The sequence below is a fragment of the Hemitrygon akajei genome, chromosome 7 (genome assembly GCF_048418815.1).
Source record: "Hemitrygon akajei chromosome 7, sHemAka1.3, whole genome shotgun sequence".
In the NCBI taxonomy this organism is placed as follows: domain Eukaryota; kingdom Metazoa; phylum Chordata; class Chondrichthyes; order Myliobatiformes; family Dasyatidae; genus Hemitrygon; species Hemitrygon akajei.
In genome coordinates this window covers 8,456,855-8,472,989 of record NC_133130.1, presented here as the reverse complement: position 1 = coordinate 8,472,989, position 16,135 = coordinate 8,456,855, and the positions used below count along the sequence as shown (strand labels likewise).

The window sequence follows — 16,135 nt, the reverse complement described above, 5'->3', positions numbered from 1 at the left end:
GTGTATATTAAATAGTTAGGTTAAAATAGTGCAAAAACAGAAATAATATATAAAAAAGTGAGGTGGTTTCATGGGTTCAATGCCCATTTTGGAATTGGATGGCAGGGGAGAAGAAGTTGTTCCTGAATCACTGAGAGTGTGCCTTCAGGCTTCTGTACCTCCTTCCTGATGGTGACAATGAGAAGAAGGCATGTCCTGAGTGATGGGGGTCCTTAATAATGGATGTCGCCTTTCTGAGACACCACTCCTTGAAGACGCCTTGGATATTCCGGAGGCTAGTACCAAGATGGAGCTGACTAATTTTATAACATTCTGTAGCTTCTATCAGTCCACTGCAGGCCTCATAGCTGCCAGTGATAATGAACTCCCCTGATTCACCACACTCTGGCTGAAGAAATTCCTCTTCATCTCTGTTCTAAAGCAATGTCCTTCAATTTTGAGCCTGTGCCCTCTGGTCCTTGACTCTCCCCACTACAGAAGACACCTTTTCTATGTCCACCCTATCTAGTATTTGATAAGTTACAATGAGATTCCCCTTCATCCTTCTAAATTCCTGTGAATACAGGCCCAGAACCATCAAATTCTCCACATATGTTGATCCTTTCATTGTTGGGATAATTTTCATGAATCTCCTCTCCAATGCCAGCACACTCTTTCATAAATAAGGGCCCAAAACTGCTCACCATATTCTGAGAGCAGTTTGACCAATGTCCTGTCCACCCTCAGTATTGAATCCTTTGACCAAGTATTGTGTGCAGTTCTGGTCATCTACCTGCAGAGAAAATTTACACAGATGTTGCCAAGACAAATATCAGAGTTGTATTGCACATGCATACTTTGACAATAAATGAACCATTGAACCAGGACTTAATCACTGCTTTTTGAACAACAACACATGCTTTGATGTTATTTAAAATCTATTTGTTCAAAGCAGTGTTGTGTAACGGCCTTACAAGTGCATACTAATGACTCTCGTTAGAAACTGTTCAGCAACAACCTCCTGTCCCAATTAAACGACTTAGTGTCCCAAATAAACAAAGTGAATCCTGCCTATTTTATCAATTAGTTTTTGTTATTTAAGAAATGTCCCAAATAAGCAGCTCCCTGATTAACCGACAGCCCAGTGAACCAGAATCTACTGTATCTGCCTGGAATAGGTTACTGGGTAGTAGTGAAGCAGGGAGTTTGTTAGACTTTAAGAGGATTTTAGATAGACACGTGAATACAAAGGGAATGGAGGGATATGAATGATACATAGGAGGAGGATATTTAGCATAAATGAGCATCAAGGTCGGCACAACATCAAGGTCAGATGTCCTGTCCAGTTCTGTACTGTTCCACGTTCAATTCAAAGTGGGTGGTGATTATTTGAAGCACATATTTATCACCCATCACTGGTCTCGCCTGAACTCTGTAAACTCGGGAACAGCTGGAACATTATATTAATATCAGAAGCAATAAAGTGTTTGTACTTTCACAGAGGTCATGTGACAAAAGATGTCTGCTTCAAGCTGGGGTTGAAGTGACGATATTCTCCCTTACAGGTGCAGACGTTCCTGTCCTTATCCAGTCCTCGAGCATACAGCGTGTCACTGAGGGTCACACGGCGTGGTTATGGTGTACCATGAGCAAAGCCAGGCTGGAAGACACCGACGTCCACTGGTATCGGAAACTACCTGGGCAGGACATGGAGTGGGTTTTAACACACAGGGCAGGAGGCAGCCCAGAGTGGGGACGGGGTTTCACTGAGAGATTCCTGCCCTACAGAGACACGTCCAACAGCAGCTTCACCCTGACAGTCACAGACGTGGTGCACAATGATTCTGCCGTCTATTACTGCAGAGTGTGGGGAGACATCGATGGGAACGGCACTCAGCTCATCGTAACCAGTGAGTACAAGTTCTATTTATTTAGCAGTGTGTCCCTGCATTGGGAGTTATTCCACCACCACTCACTTCCCGTGGCTGGGCACATTGTACTGAAGAACACACAGTGTAATACTGGAGCCCCATCACTGGGACACGATCCAGAGCACTGTGGCCCCTAACTCATGGGTGGGGAGCACCAACATGGTGACTGACCGTCTGCTCTGTGTGTCCAGTTGGATATTTGAAAATAAATGTCAATGTGGAGTGTGTTATCACAGGAGAGAAAAGGAGAAATTCTTCAGTGTTCGGAGTCATAGATCAGGGTTGCTTAATTCAGAATTAGGTTTAATTAATTAGGATATGTTGTGAAATTTGCTAACTTAGCAGCAGCAGTACAATGCTGTACATGTTAAAACAGAAAAAAATAAGCAAATTAATTTCAGTAAGTATATATACGTATATTAAATAGCTAAATTAAAAATAATGCAATAACAGAAATAATATCTTAAAAGAATTGAGCTGATATTCATGGGTTCAATATCCATTTGAAAACATGTGGCAGAGTGGAAGAAGCTGTTCCTGAATAACTGAGTGTGTGTCTTCGGGCTTCTGTACCTCCTTCCTGACAGTAACAATGAGAAGAGAGCATGTCCTGTGTGATGGGGGGGGGGGGGGTCCTTAATCATGAATGCCACCTTTCTGATGGATTTATTTTCTTGCAGACATAATAGAAAATAACCACAATAGAATCAATAAACGACTGCACCAACTTGTTCAGGGATAAAGGGGGAAATATTATCAACAGATGCCACATGGTCTTCAGAACTCTCTCCAAACTGTGACATCATTATGACTGTAGGACAGTCACACTTTCAGAGCCAGCCAGCTATCACTGACTTCAGTAAAGAGTTGTAAATTATTCTTGGGACTAAAATGTATTTAAATATTATAAATTGTAAAATGCTGGGGAAATATACTGCCTTGTATTGATCTCCATAAATACACATTAATGTATCCATATCCAACACACAGATCCTGCAGATGATCCCGTCCTTGTGCAGTATCCACCAGTCAGCAAGGTGCCAGAGGGTGTAACTGTCCAGCTCCACTGTGCCTTGTATAATGCCAGTGTGAATGTCACCAATGTCCACTGGCACCACCAGCGGCCTGGGAACAAGGGCAAGTTGGATGGCTTTCCCTGGAGTGTAAACTGCTAACAGTTGGGAAATGTAAAAGTGGGAAAGGAAAAGTACTCTGGAATAATATAGAAAATCGTGACAAATCATTTTGTCCAGGAACAGGATTTTCTCTGTACCTGAGCACGTGTGACAATAATAAACCAATTTACTGTGAGCTGTCAGTGTGAGTTGTCAGAACTGGACGACGTTACCAATCGGAAAAACAGTCAGAACAAGTGGACAGGAGAAGAGGATAAAATGATGTGTGTAAAAGAAATAGACTGGCCATTAAATCCAAAGTAAGTAAGAGAATACAATTAATGGCAGAAGCAACATTATTAGAGTCATAGGGTCCTAGAAAAGTACAGCTGAGAAGCAGGCCCTTCAGCCCATCTAGCCTGTGCTAAACCATTTAAACTGCCTTTATTCATCAACCTCCATTCCCTTACCATCCATGTACCTTTCTTAACTTCCCACTGAACCATTTGTGCTGGTAACTCGCACCTGCCAGATCCTTTCTGACACCACCAAAACTGGCCTTTCTCCGATTTAGAATCTCAATCCCTGGAACAGGTCTAATCCTTTCCATATTTACTTTGAAACTTGTGGCATTATGGTCATTAGATGTAAAGTGTTTCCCTACACAAACTTCTGTCTCATTCCCTAATAGCAGGTCAAGATCGCATACTCTGTCATACTGATGAAGGAAACTTTCCTGAACACGTTTGACAATCTCTATCCCACCTAGTCCTTTTACAGTGTGGGGGTCAAAGTCAATTTCTAGAAAGTTAAATTCACCTGCTATTGCAACCTTATGTTTCTTATAACAGTCTGCAATCTCTTTACAAATTTGTGTCTCTAAATCCCTCGGACAATTGGGTGGTCTGTGGTATACCTTCATTAATGTGGTCATACCTTTCTTATTCCTCAGTTCTACTCATAGCGCTTCACGAGTCAAGTTTTCCAGTCTGTCCTGACTGAGCACAGCTGTGACTTTTCACCTGACTAGTATCATCACCCATCCTACAGTTGTAGGTTGTTTGCTACAGACAAGGCACAATGGACCAGGACAGCTTCGATCACCAGTCCATGGAAAGCCCATTGAGAAGTAGCCTTCATTGTAAAGATATAATGCCAGCTAATTACTTAGTCCTGCCACTGCTTTTGTCTCCAGGACACAGAGAGGCTGGTGGACTCTTGAGGCATTTTGAGGACTCTTGAGGATAGTCGGGGGCTTTTTCCAAGGGCTGAAATGGCTAACACAAGAGGGCACAGTTTAAGTTGCTTGGAAGTAGGTACAGAGGAGATGTCAGAGGTAAGCTTTTTACGTAGAGAGTGGTGAGTGCGTGGAATGGGCTGCCGGTGACGGTGGTGGAGGCGGATACATTAGGGACTTTTAAGAGACCCTTAGGTGGGTTCATGGAGCTTAGAAAAAAAGAGGGTTATGGGTAACCCCAGGTAATTTCTAAGGTAAGTCATGTTCAGCACAGCCTTGTGAGCCGAAGGGCCTGTGTTGTGCTGTGGGCTTTCTATGTTTCTACTTTTTCTGGGGCAACAGGAGGCATTCGGACTCATCTGTGGTTCTGAGCCTTCTGATCTTGGAGGGTAGTCAGTTACTGGTGTGTGTGCGCTCCCAGCTGGGGGCTCTCCTTCTCAGAACCCTGTAGAGATACCTATATAGTGACCACCCTTCCAGATGGCATGTTCTGGTGGCACCATTTCTCCACCAGGGATACTGCCTGCACGAGGGTATGCACTTCAGGCCGACAGCATCGGCTCCACTGCTTTGAGGGAACCGTGAGCTGTCGAGGGTATGATGTCTGGTCTCCTCCAGATAGGCTGCGAGGGGCTGGGTCCCCATCCTATCACAGAGGGGGTTTGGGGAAATGGAGGCGATCTGGCAGCACTACTGATGCGCTGGAAATGCTGGTCAGACCCAGGCCTTTGGATACCACGTGGGAGAAGGTCCCACATAACATTGGCCATCTTGTGCCGTTCTGTGATGTTCCAAAGTGTTTCTTGTACAGGCTGCTCCACCACACCTTCCTCTTCCTTGCCTTCATCTGCCAACTGGACTCGCTTTGCCGGTCGGTATTACCATCTGGCAGCGGAGGACGTCCCCAGGGGAAGTCCCTTTACGCAGGGGTCCCTCCCTGTACATAGGGGATGTGGGGTGGAGGGTGTTGCATAGGGCAGTCCAGTACAACAGGTTTCTGAGCAGGGTCAATGACACCCCGCACACCTGTCCATTCTGTGAGCGTGAGGAGTCAGTGTATCACACATATATGGAGTGTGAGAGGTTGCAGTCTGTCTTTGAACATAGAAATCTACAGTGATTACAGGCCCTTCGGCCCACAATGTTGTGCCGACCATGTAACCTACTCTAGAAACTGCCCAGAATTTCCCTAGCCCATAGCTGTCTATTTTTCTAAGCTCCATGTACCTATCTAAGAATCTCTTAAAAGACCCTATTGTATCTGCCTCTATCACCCTATTGTATCTGTCTCTATCACCCTATTGTATCTGCCTCCATCACCCTATTGTATCTGCCTCCATCACCCTATTGTATCTGCCTCCATCACCCCATTGTATCTGCCTCTATCACCCCATTGCATCTGCCTCCATCACCCCATTGTATCTGCCTCCATCACCCCATTGTATCTGCATCCATCACCCTATTGTATCTGCCTCTATCACCCTATTGTATCTGCCTCCATCACCCCATTGTATCTGCCTCTATCACCCTATTGTATCTGCCTCCATCACTCTATTGTATCTGCCTCTATCACCCTATTGTATCTGCCTCTATCACCCTATTGTATCTGCCTCTATCAGTGCATTCCACGCATCCCCCACTCTCTGTGTGAGAAACCTGCCCCTGACATTCCCTTGTACCTACTTCCAAGCACCTTAAAACATTGCCCCTGGCGTTAGCCATTTCAGCCCTGGGGAAAAGCCTCTAGCTATCCACACGATCAATGCCTCTCATCATCTTATGACTCTCGAGTATCTGAAGGGGCTGCTCCTCAGGCTCTGGCTGCACTTCAGCCCCGCATTCCTTAAATACGGCCACCCAGTAAGGAAAGGGGAGCGTCACGAGGAGGATGAACTGGTGGGCTTGCTCTGGGGCTTGGCCACGATGGCCATTCACGGGTATAGGTGGTGGAAAGTTGAGCACTCTGCCAGGGCCAACTGCCTGCCCCTCTTCTGTTTGTGCCCGGCTGTTCATGGAGAGGGAGTATCTGGTCACAATGGGTAAAGTGGGGAATTTCCAGCAGCAGTGGACAATAGACAATAGGTGCAGGAGTAGGCCATTCAATGTGATCATGGCTGATCATCCACAATCAGTACCCCGTTCCTGCCTTCTCCCCATATCCCTTGACTCCGCTGTCTTTAAGAGCTCTATCTAGCTCTTTCAGGACCCTTGGACCCTTAGGGAATGATTGTTTTATAGACAATAATAATCACATTTTAATTTAAATTCATTCTCTGTCTTGTAAATACTTAATGTTTGCACTTTCTGTATTTGTTGTGTAAATAAACTTCCATAGTTTTATAGAAAAAAAGACGGACTTTTTTGCACTAATGTAGCGAAATGACTCGGAAGATTGTAATTCTTCCATCATTAACCTTGTCAGGATTGTCCTTAGGCCTAGGCTAGAATCCTCCTCTTCCATCACACCATCTCTTCAAAATTTGCCATCTTTAGACTGAAAATTTCCATCCAATTTTCTACTACACCGATAGAGTTTGTTGGCTTCAGTAAGTCAGTCGGTAGTGCGTAAGGGGAAGTTGGGGAGGTAATTCAGAAGGGAGAGGCTGACGTCAGAGGCTGAGTCTATTCAATCCTCAGAAAACAAATTTCATGCTCCTCATCAGCCTATCGTCTTCCCCCTGTGCAATAAAGCGCTCACCAATTATCAGCCTACCGTCCTCCCCTCCGTGAAATACAGCAATCACCAATTATCAGCCTACCGTCCTCCCCTCCGTGCAATACAACACTCACCAATTATCAGCCTACCATCCTCCCCTCCGTGCAATACAGCACTCACCAATTATCAGCCTACCATCCTCCCCTATCTCACATTAAAAACTGAGAATTGAGTCAAGCAAATAAACATGGTCCTGCTGTGCACTGCCATACTGGGCTGAGAGACCTCTAGCGAGATTTCTAACTGGGCTGCTCGGTCACCGCCCATCACTACGAGTGCTAACATTGCGCATTGCAAGAAGTTCAATAAATGATGTTTGTTCTTTTATAATCGTGATCTCTTACAGAACCCGGGTTGAGAAACCCTCATCTTACGTCTTAACAACATCTGTCTCCACAATATCTACACTATCTGTTTGACACTGCAGCTCGAGTTTAACACCTCCCCCCGCCCATGCTGGTGCAGCACTAGTGAATGTAGCTTTTGATTTAGATTTCCAGTAGTGACTCCTATCACCTTCTAGGCTCCATATCATCCGCCCACCCCCCATCTCTTTATTTTGGCCGTCTTCCCTCTGCACTCTCAGACCTGATACAGGATCCTATATTGAGCTGTCACCGATTCCTTCCCTCCCCTCAGACGTTCTAGACCAAACTTCAGTGTGATTCCTTCTTCCAAGTTCACTTTTTGTAACAGATTCCAACATCCACAGTCTCTTTCCCACCAAGATCGGTTATTTGCTTTTTGAGCACAGTCCGGATGTTAGGGAATCCATATTTTAAATTGGGAATGAATTAATTCTTTACATAAGCACAGGAGAGAGAGAGTGATTTCATGGGATGTGGCCAAATATTAAATAGATATTAACGGCAGTGTTTTTGCTTGAGAAGGATATAGGATGCAAGTTTCTGTGAAGAAATGCAGCTTCCCACTGACTCCTGGGAATCACTGGCCCATGACCCAGGAAGCAATATTCAGGATTGTATTGAGAGCTTTGAGACCATGCATTGGGAGCATACTGAAACACTGCTGAAGAAGCATGAGGTTATAAACCATTACAGAATATTCTAGATCCACAGTCACCAGGCTATCACATCACTACAGAAATATGTAGTTGAAACCTTTTGACATGAAGATCATCACATATTTACTCACCATACCTACATATCACCTTCATTACACAAGTAGGACATCCAGGTTCCTCTGGACACCAACACTTTTCAATCTCATTCTTCCCATCTCACAATTCACTCACCTGTTCTGTCTGTCTGAAATCTCTCCACATTCTCCTTAAAGCCACACTGCCAATCAGTAACTTAATCCATCACACAGTCCCCTCACTGACATCACCGATCAATTCACTGTGATACCCCAACAGTCAGAGTCACACAATCTTAAAATGGCCATTTCTGTTTCAGAAACTGGTTCTGAACAAATTGTTTTCTGCTCATAACCAATCCACAGTCCACATTAGTATATTACCTCTCAGAATGGGCACTGTAGTTTATTTAACAACCTGTGTGCAACTCCTCACAGGAATCTCCTCTTGACCCTCTCCAATGACAGGACATTCTTTCTTGGATAAGTGGCCCAAAAATGTCACTCCTCTCTTTCAGAAGGGAGGGAAGCAAAAGAAAGGAAATTATAGACCAGTTAGCCTGACTTCAGTGGTTGGGAAGATGTTGGAGTCCATTATTAAGGATGAGGTTTCAGGGTACTTGGAGGCACATGAAAAAACAGGCCAAAGTCTGCATATTTCCTTAGCGTGACATCCTTCTTGACAAATCTATGGAAGTCTTTGAGGAAATAATAGGCAGGATAGAGAAAGGAGAATTGGGGGATATTATCTTCTTTGATTTTCAGAAAGCCTTTGACAAGGTGGTGCACATGAGGCTGTTTTGCAAGACAAACAGATGTGTTGAAACTTCAGAAGGTTCAAAGGAGATTAATGAAAATGATTCCTGAATTAAACAGCTTGTTATATAAAGACCATTTGATAGCTCTGGGTCAGTATTCACTGGAATTCAGAAGAATGGGGGGTGGCCTAATTGAAACCTATTGAATAGTGGAAGTTCTTAATAGAGTGGATGTGGTGAGGATGTTTCCAGTGGGTGGGAGACTCTAAGATCAGAGGACACAGCCACAGGAGAGAAACGTGTCCTTTTAGAACAGAAATGAGGAGAAATTTCTTGAGCCAGAGAGTGGTAAATCCATGGAATTCTTTGCCATAGTCTTTATGTATATTTAAGGCAGAGGTAGATCGATTCTTATTGGTTAAAACATGAAGGATACAAAGAGAAGGCAGAAGATTGGGGCTGAGAGGGAAAATGGATGGAGTTTAATGGATGCAGATGGAGTTTAATGCTGATAAGTGTGAGGTGCTACATTCTGGTAGGGCTAATCAAAACAGGACATACATGGTAAATGGTAGGGCATTGAGGAATGCAGTAGAACAGAGTGATCTAGGAATAATGGTGCATAGCTCCCTGATGGTGGAATCTCATGTGGATAGGGTGGTGAAGAAAGCTTTTGGTATGCTGGCCTTAATAAATCAGAGCATTGAGTATAGGAGTTGGGATGTAATGTTAAAATTGTACAAATTGTACAAGGCCAAATCTGGATTGTGTACAGTTCTGGGAACCGAATTATAGGAAAGATGTCAACAAAATAGAAAGAGCACAGAGGAGATGTACTAGAATGTTACCTGGGTTTCAGCACATAAATTACAGAGAAAGGTTGAACAAGTTAGGTCTTTATTCTTTGGAGCGTAGAAGGTTGAGGGGGGACTTGATAGAGGTATTTAAAGTTATGAGGGGGATAGAGTTGACGTGGATAGGCTTTTTTCCATTAAGAGTAGGGGAGATTCAAACAAGAGGACATGAATTGAGATTTAAGGGGCAAAAGTTTAGAGGTAACACGAGGGGGAACTTCTTTACGCAGAGAGTGGTAGCTGTGTGGAATGAGTTTCCAGTAGAAGTGGTAGAGGCAGGTTCAATTATGTAATTAAAAAAAAATTGGATAGGTATATGGACAGGAAAGGAATGGAGGGTTATGGGCTGAGTGCAGGTAGGTGGGACTAGGTGAGTGTAAGCGTTCGGCATGGACTAGAAGGGCCAAGATGACCTGTTTCCGTGCTGTAATTGTTATATGGTTGTATGGATCAGCAATGGTGAAATGGCGGAGCAGACTTGATGGAGCAAATGGTCTAATTCTGCTCCTATATCTTATGGTCTAAAAGAGCCCATGGTATTACAGGAAAGCTGCTAACATGGATATTGGCAGGAGGCAAAAAGTGGAGATCATTACTAATGCTTCTGCTATCTCTTTAGCCAACACTTTCAGAACCTGGAGTGTACATCATCTGGTCCAGATGACATATCTACTTTCAGACCTTTCAGTTTCCCAGACAACTTCTCCTTAGTAATAGATCAAGTTTAACTTTATTATATATAAACAACCAAATGAAACAACATTTCACCAGATCACAGTGCACCCACAAAACATTTATCATACACAGCACATGAAACAAAATATTACCAGAAATACATAAATAAAATACAATTCAAAATGCATGCAGTGCACAGAGCAGGTAAACAATAAACAGCTCACTGTGCTGGTGACGAGACCTCAGTGGTGACAGGGTATCACAGACTGAGGGAAGAAGCTGTTACCCAGTCTGACAGTCCCAGTCCTCATGCTCCTGTACCTCCATCCTGACAGTAGAGAGACAAAGAGATTGTGGGATGGGTGGTGAGTCAGAGAGATTGTGGGATGGGTGGTGGGTCAGAGAGATTGTGGGAGGGGTGGTGGGGATCCTCAACAATGTTTCCACCCTTCATCTGCAACACTCCCGGTAAATGTCACAAATGGGGGGAGGAAGACCCGGGTGATCTTTGTCAGTTTTCACTATCCTCTGTAGGGTTTGCGGTCCGATGCCTTGCAGCTTCCATACCACACAATGATACAACCAGACAGCTAATTGAAGCCAGTATTGAGCTTCCATCAGTTCCCACCACTCTTCCTTGAACAGGAGCATGTTGACCCTCAAGTCCCAGCACCTCACTTTTAAATGCCTCTCCCATCAAATGTTGTTTTCCCTTCTGTCAGCTGTTCCCAGTCTACTTCCTCACTGTTACCATCGGGCAGGAGATACAGAAGCCTGAAGTCTCACACCACCACGTTCAAGAACAGCTATTTCCCTTCAGCCATTGAGTTCCTGAACCAAGCAGCACAACCCAACTCATGACAGTTTAACAAGACAATGGTCACTTTGATCATGTTGTACTAACATTGTATGTGGCCTATCAGTGGCATCTACAGGCTCTACCAAGAGGGATTTCTCACAGATCGGTGGCGGTTATTTAAAAGGGGTGTTTGTCCATTGAACGTGGACTCTCAGCGGTATCAACAGAGATCTATGAACTAAATAAGAGTATAGAAGGAATAAGTGGAGCGGCCATCGTCAGGCCATTGTCAGAGTCGAAGAGACAGGCTTCGGCTCAGAAGAGGCATTGGCTCTGAGTAAACAGTCAGTTAAGGTTTCCTTTTTGCTTCTTTTCCTCTCATACTGTACCATTTCAATGGCTGTGGTGTGCTCTTTGTGTGGGAAGCTGGAGAACTGGGAGACCCAGAGTCTCGCGGGGAACTACATCAGTGTGAAATGCATCCGGCTGCAGCTCCTCGAAGACCATGTTAGGGATCTGGAGCAGCAGCTGGATGATCTTCGGTTGTACAGGAGAGCGATGATACAATTGTTCAAAGCTACGGTCACCCCGAAGTGACAGGTGATGAGTAGCTGGGTAACTATCGGGAGAAATGGGAATAGGCAGTATGAGCAGAGCACCCCTCTGGCCATTCCCCTCAAAAACCCATATACTGCTTTGGATACTTTTGTGGGGGATGACCTCCCGGGAGAATGCTGTGGCGACCGGGTTCCAGGCACTGAGCATGGGTCCGTGGTGCAGAAGGGAAAGAGAGAGAAGAAGGGAGCGATAGTGGTAGTGAGAGGAACAGACAGAAGATTCTGTGGATGTGAATGGGACACTCAGATGGTATGTTGTCTCCCAGGTGCCAGGGTCAGAGATGTCTCAGACTGCGTCCGCAACATTTTGGAGAGTGAGGGGATTAGCCAGGTGTCTTCATACATATTGGTACCAATGACATAGGAAGGAAAAGCAATGAAGTGCTGAAAAGAGAATTTAGAGAGCTAGGTAGAAAGCTGAGAACCAGGTTAGGTTGTTGATTAGTCAGGGCATGATGGGATACCGGGTAAAGGCAGGAGATTGAGGCTGAGGGGACCCATGGCTCAGCCTATATCCACTGCTGAACTTTGACCAGTTTTACCTAAACAATCAACCAGCTCATTCTCCTCAACACCTCCCTGTGCAGGCACCCATAAGAAACAAACAGATAAACCAATACTTTGTACATGAAATAACCTTTGGTGAGCTTCCAACTGCTAGAATGACCTGTTTTAATTCTCATCAAAACTGAAAAGGAATCTGAACAAATTATAGCTTTACGTGGACCAATTTCTCAACCTACTGTAAGCCCAAACTGATGGCAGCCAATCCTGTTGTATATATTCTGATAAATGGTTAGAAGGTCATTTCTTTATCGTTACCTATAATGCAGGCACGAAAACAGCCAAAGCAACATTCCCAGTTAAATTATCTTTTAATCCATCTGTAAAAATGGTTAACATATCATCATAAATTTCCTTAATATATTGATGAACCAACAGTCTTTCAGGCAAAAACGGAATTCTTTGACTTTATTGAATTGCGTAACCTAAAATCACGTAAAGTCATTGTGAGGAAAGCGCGACCGAGAAAGCTACAGGAGGACATGATGTGTAATCCCCGCTTTGCTGTCAGTGGATGGCACCAGGGTGAAGCCGCTGATTGAGCACAATTTGCTCTGGGTGTTTGGATGCATGGTGTGAGGCTTAGTTTTAAATCCCCTCCTGTGGACTTCATGCCTATGTCACCAGGTGACTTAGAGAGGGGAATAAAATAAGTAAATTCAGATCGGACGGGGGTGTCGACAACAGTCACAGTATCCCGTTGGTTGGACGGGATCCTCAGGCCCGATAAATGATATGCTCAGTGTGGTGCCGGAGGCCATTCAGCCCATCGTTTCCAGCCACACCACTCAGTAATGTCATGGCAGAACCCTTTATACCCATCTGCCAATTATAATTTCCTCCTGCTTTACTCATTATGGGGTTCCTTGGTCAACATCTTCCAGACAGCTCACAAAAGTATCATTTTTACTTCTTTTACATCTGTTTCTCACCTTCAATGTGTTTCTGGTACAGTTAGAGCCTGTGATTTTGGAGATTGCTTGTGTGATCCAGTGCTTTGCTGTCTCTGAGAAGATTCTGGAAAGTAAGCACTTACTCCAACAGCCACAATCTGAAGAAACTTTGAGACAGGGCATGAGCCAGTGTTCAATTCCATTTTGCTAATTAAATCATCCTTAATCACTGATGAAAGTGTCAAGGAAGACTGGGATATCGAGACGAATGCAGAAGGCAAGCAAGACTTTCAGTGCTGACTGCCTGCCTTTTGATCGCTTGTGGAAAAGGAGTCTGTGATCTGACTATCGCCGTGTGCCTCACTGTGGAGGCAGATAAGCTTCTCTGCCTCGTGTGGTATCACTCTCTTCTCTTTCAATTGAATATCGGTGATATCAGAGGATGGTATCCTGGTTCTGCATTTATTGATTGGACTATTGTGTTATGGACTGTGGACGTTTGTAGACTTATGGTTTTGATATACTGTTTTTTTATCACCCGTTCCTTTTCTGTTTTGTTGAGCAAGTAGAGGGTGTTTGATGTTTCTTTCTGAATGACTTTCATATTCTTTCTTGTTTTTGTGGCTATCTGGAGCATACAAATTTCAAGTTGTATTTGAATGTGTGTTTCAATAATAAATGAACATTTGAAGCTTTGGACCTTTAGGATCGATGAAAGACCGTAACCAACAGGATGGGCAAACAACCAAAGTGCAAAAGACCAGAACATGTGCAAATACACAAGCCAACAAAAAAATAAGTAAATAAACAAGAAATATTGAGAACCTGAGATGAAGAGTCCTTGAAAGTAAGTCCATAGGTTCAGTGATTGGGCAGGTGAAGTTGAGTGAAGTTATCCCCTCTGGTTCAAGCACCTGATGGTTGAGGGGTAATATCTGTTCCTGAACCTGGTGCTGAGAGTCCTGAGGCTCCTGATGTGAGAAAGTGGTAGTGAGAAGGGAGCATGGTTGGATGCTGGGGGAACAATAGCAACTCAGCTCTGAATAGCACTATCAACAACTCAGTTTTTGGAGCAACCTTGTCAAGAGTGTCATAGAATCACAGGGAAGTACAGCGTAGAAACTGGCCCTTTGGCCCATCTAGTCCATGCTGAACCATTTAAACTGACTACTCCCATTGACTTGCACTGAGACCATTGCCCTCCATATCCTAAACATCCACGTACCTCTCCAAAGTTGTTAAACATTGAACTGGAGCTCGCATGCAGAACTTGCACTGACAACTCATTCCACACTTCCATGACTCTCTGAGCAAAGAAGTTTCTCCTCAAGCTCCCCTTCAACTTTTCACTTTCACCATTAACCCATGAACTCTAGTAGTAGTTGCACCCAACCTGCCTGCATTTACCCTGACTATACCCCTCATAACTTTACATACCTCTATCAAATCTCCTCTCAATATTCGATGCTGTCAGGAATAAGGCCCTAACCTATTCAGTCTTTCTTTATAACTCCAGACTCAGCAACTTCCTTGTAATTTTCTTTCTGTACTCCTTCAACTTTACTTAAATCTTTCCTGTAGATAGGTGACCAAACCTGCACACAATATTCCAAGTTAGGCTTCACCAATGTCTTATACAACTTCAACATAACATCCCATCTCCTGTACATCTCCCATACTCAATACATCAATTTATGAAGGGCAATGTGACTGAAGGTTTTTTTGTTGACCCCCTCTACCTGTGACATTACTTTCAATGAATTATAGAACTGTATTGCCAGATCCCTTTGTTCTCCCTCACTCCTCAGAGCCCTACCGTTCACTGCGTAAGACCTGCCTTGGCTGATCCTACAGAAGTGCAATACCTCACATTTGTCTGCATTAAGTTCCATCTGCCATTTTTCAGCCATATTCCCAGCTGGTCCAGATCCTGCTGCAGGCCATGATAACCGTCCTCACTGTCCACCACACCTCCAATCTTGGTGTCATCAGCAAATTTGATGATCCAGTTAACCACATCATCATCCAGGTCATTAATATAGATAGATAGATAGATAGATAGATAGATAGATAGATAGATAGATAGATAGATAGATAGATAGATAGATAGATAGATACTTTATTCATCCCCATGGGGATATTCAACTTTTTTTTTCCAATGTCCCATACACTTGTTGTAGCAGAACTAATTACATACAATACTTAACTCAGTAAAAAAATATGATATGCATCTAAATCACCATCTCAAAAAGCATTAATAATAGCTTTTAAAAAGTTCTTAAGTCCTGGCGGTAGAATTGTAAAGCCTAATGGCATTGGGGAGTATTGACCTCTTCATCCTGTCTGAGGAGCATTGCATCGATAGTAACCTGTCGCTGAAACTGCTTCTCTGTCTCTGGATGGTGCTATGTAGAGGATGTTCAGAGTTATCCATAATTGACCGTAGCCTACTCAGCGCCCTTCGCTCAGCTACCGATGTTAAACTCTCCAGTACTTTGCCCACGACAGAGCCCGCCTTCCTTACCAGCTTATTAAGACGTGAGGCGTCCCTCTTCTTAATGCTTCCTCCCCAACACGCCAGCACAAAGAAGAGGGCGCTCTCCACAACTGACCTATAGAACATCTTCAGCATCTCACTACAGACATTGAATGACGCCAACCTTCTTAGGAAGTACAGTCGACTCTGTGCCTTCCTGCACAAGGCATCTGTGTTGGCAGTCCAGTCTAGCTTCTCGTCTAACTGTACTCCCAGATACTTGTAGGTCTTAACCTGCTCCACACATTCTCCATTAATGATCACTGGCTCCATATGAGGCCTAGATCTCCTAAAGTCCACCACCAACTCCTTGGTCTTGGTGATATTGAGACGCAGGTAGTTTGAGTTGCACCATATCACAAA

General features: G+C 44.1%; 1 protein-coding gene across 1 annotated transcript in view; it reads left to right on the top strand.

Annotated features, from left to right (window-relative positions):
• LOC140729945 (uncharacterized) overlaps nucleotides 1–16,135 on the top strand; it is a 91,334-nt gene that overhangs the window by 46,523 nt on the left and 28,676 nt on the right. The window contains exon 3 of the mRNA XM_073050119.1: nucleotides 1,545–1,889. Within this exon, the coding sequence (XP_072906220.1) occupies nucleotides 1,545–1,889 (345 nt within the window). The remainder of the gene's footprint in view (nucleotides 1–1,544; nucleotides 1,890–16,135) is intronic.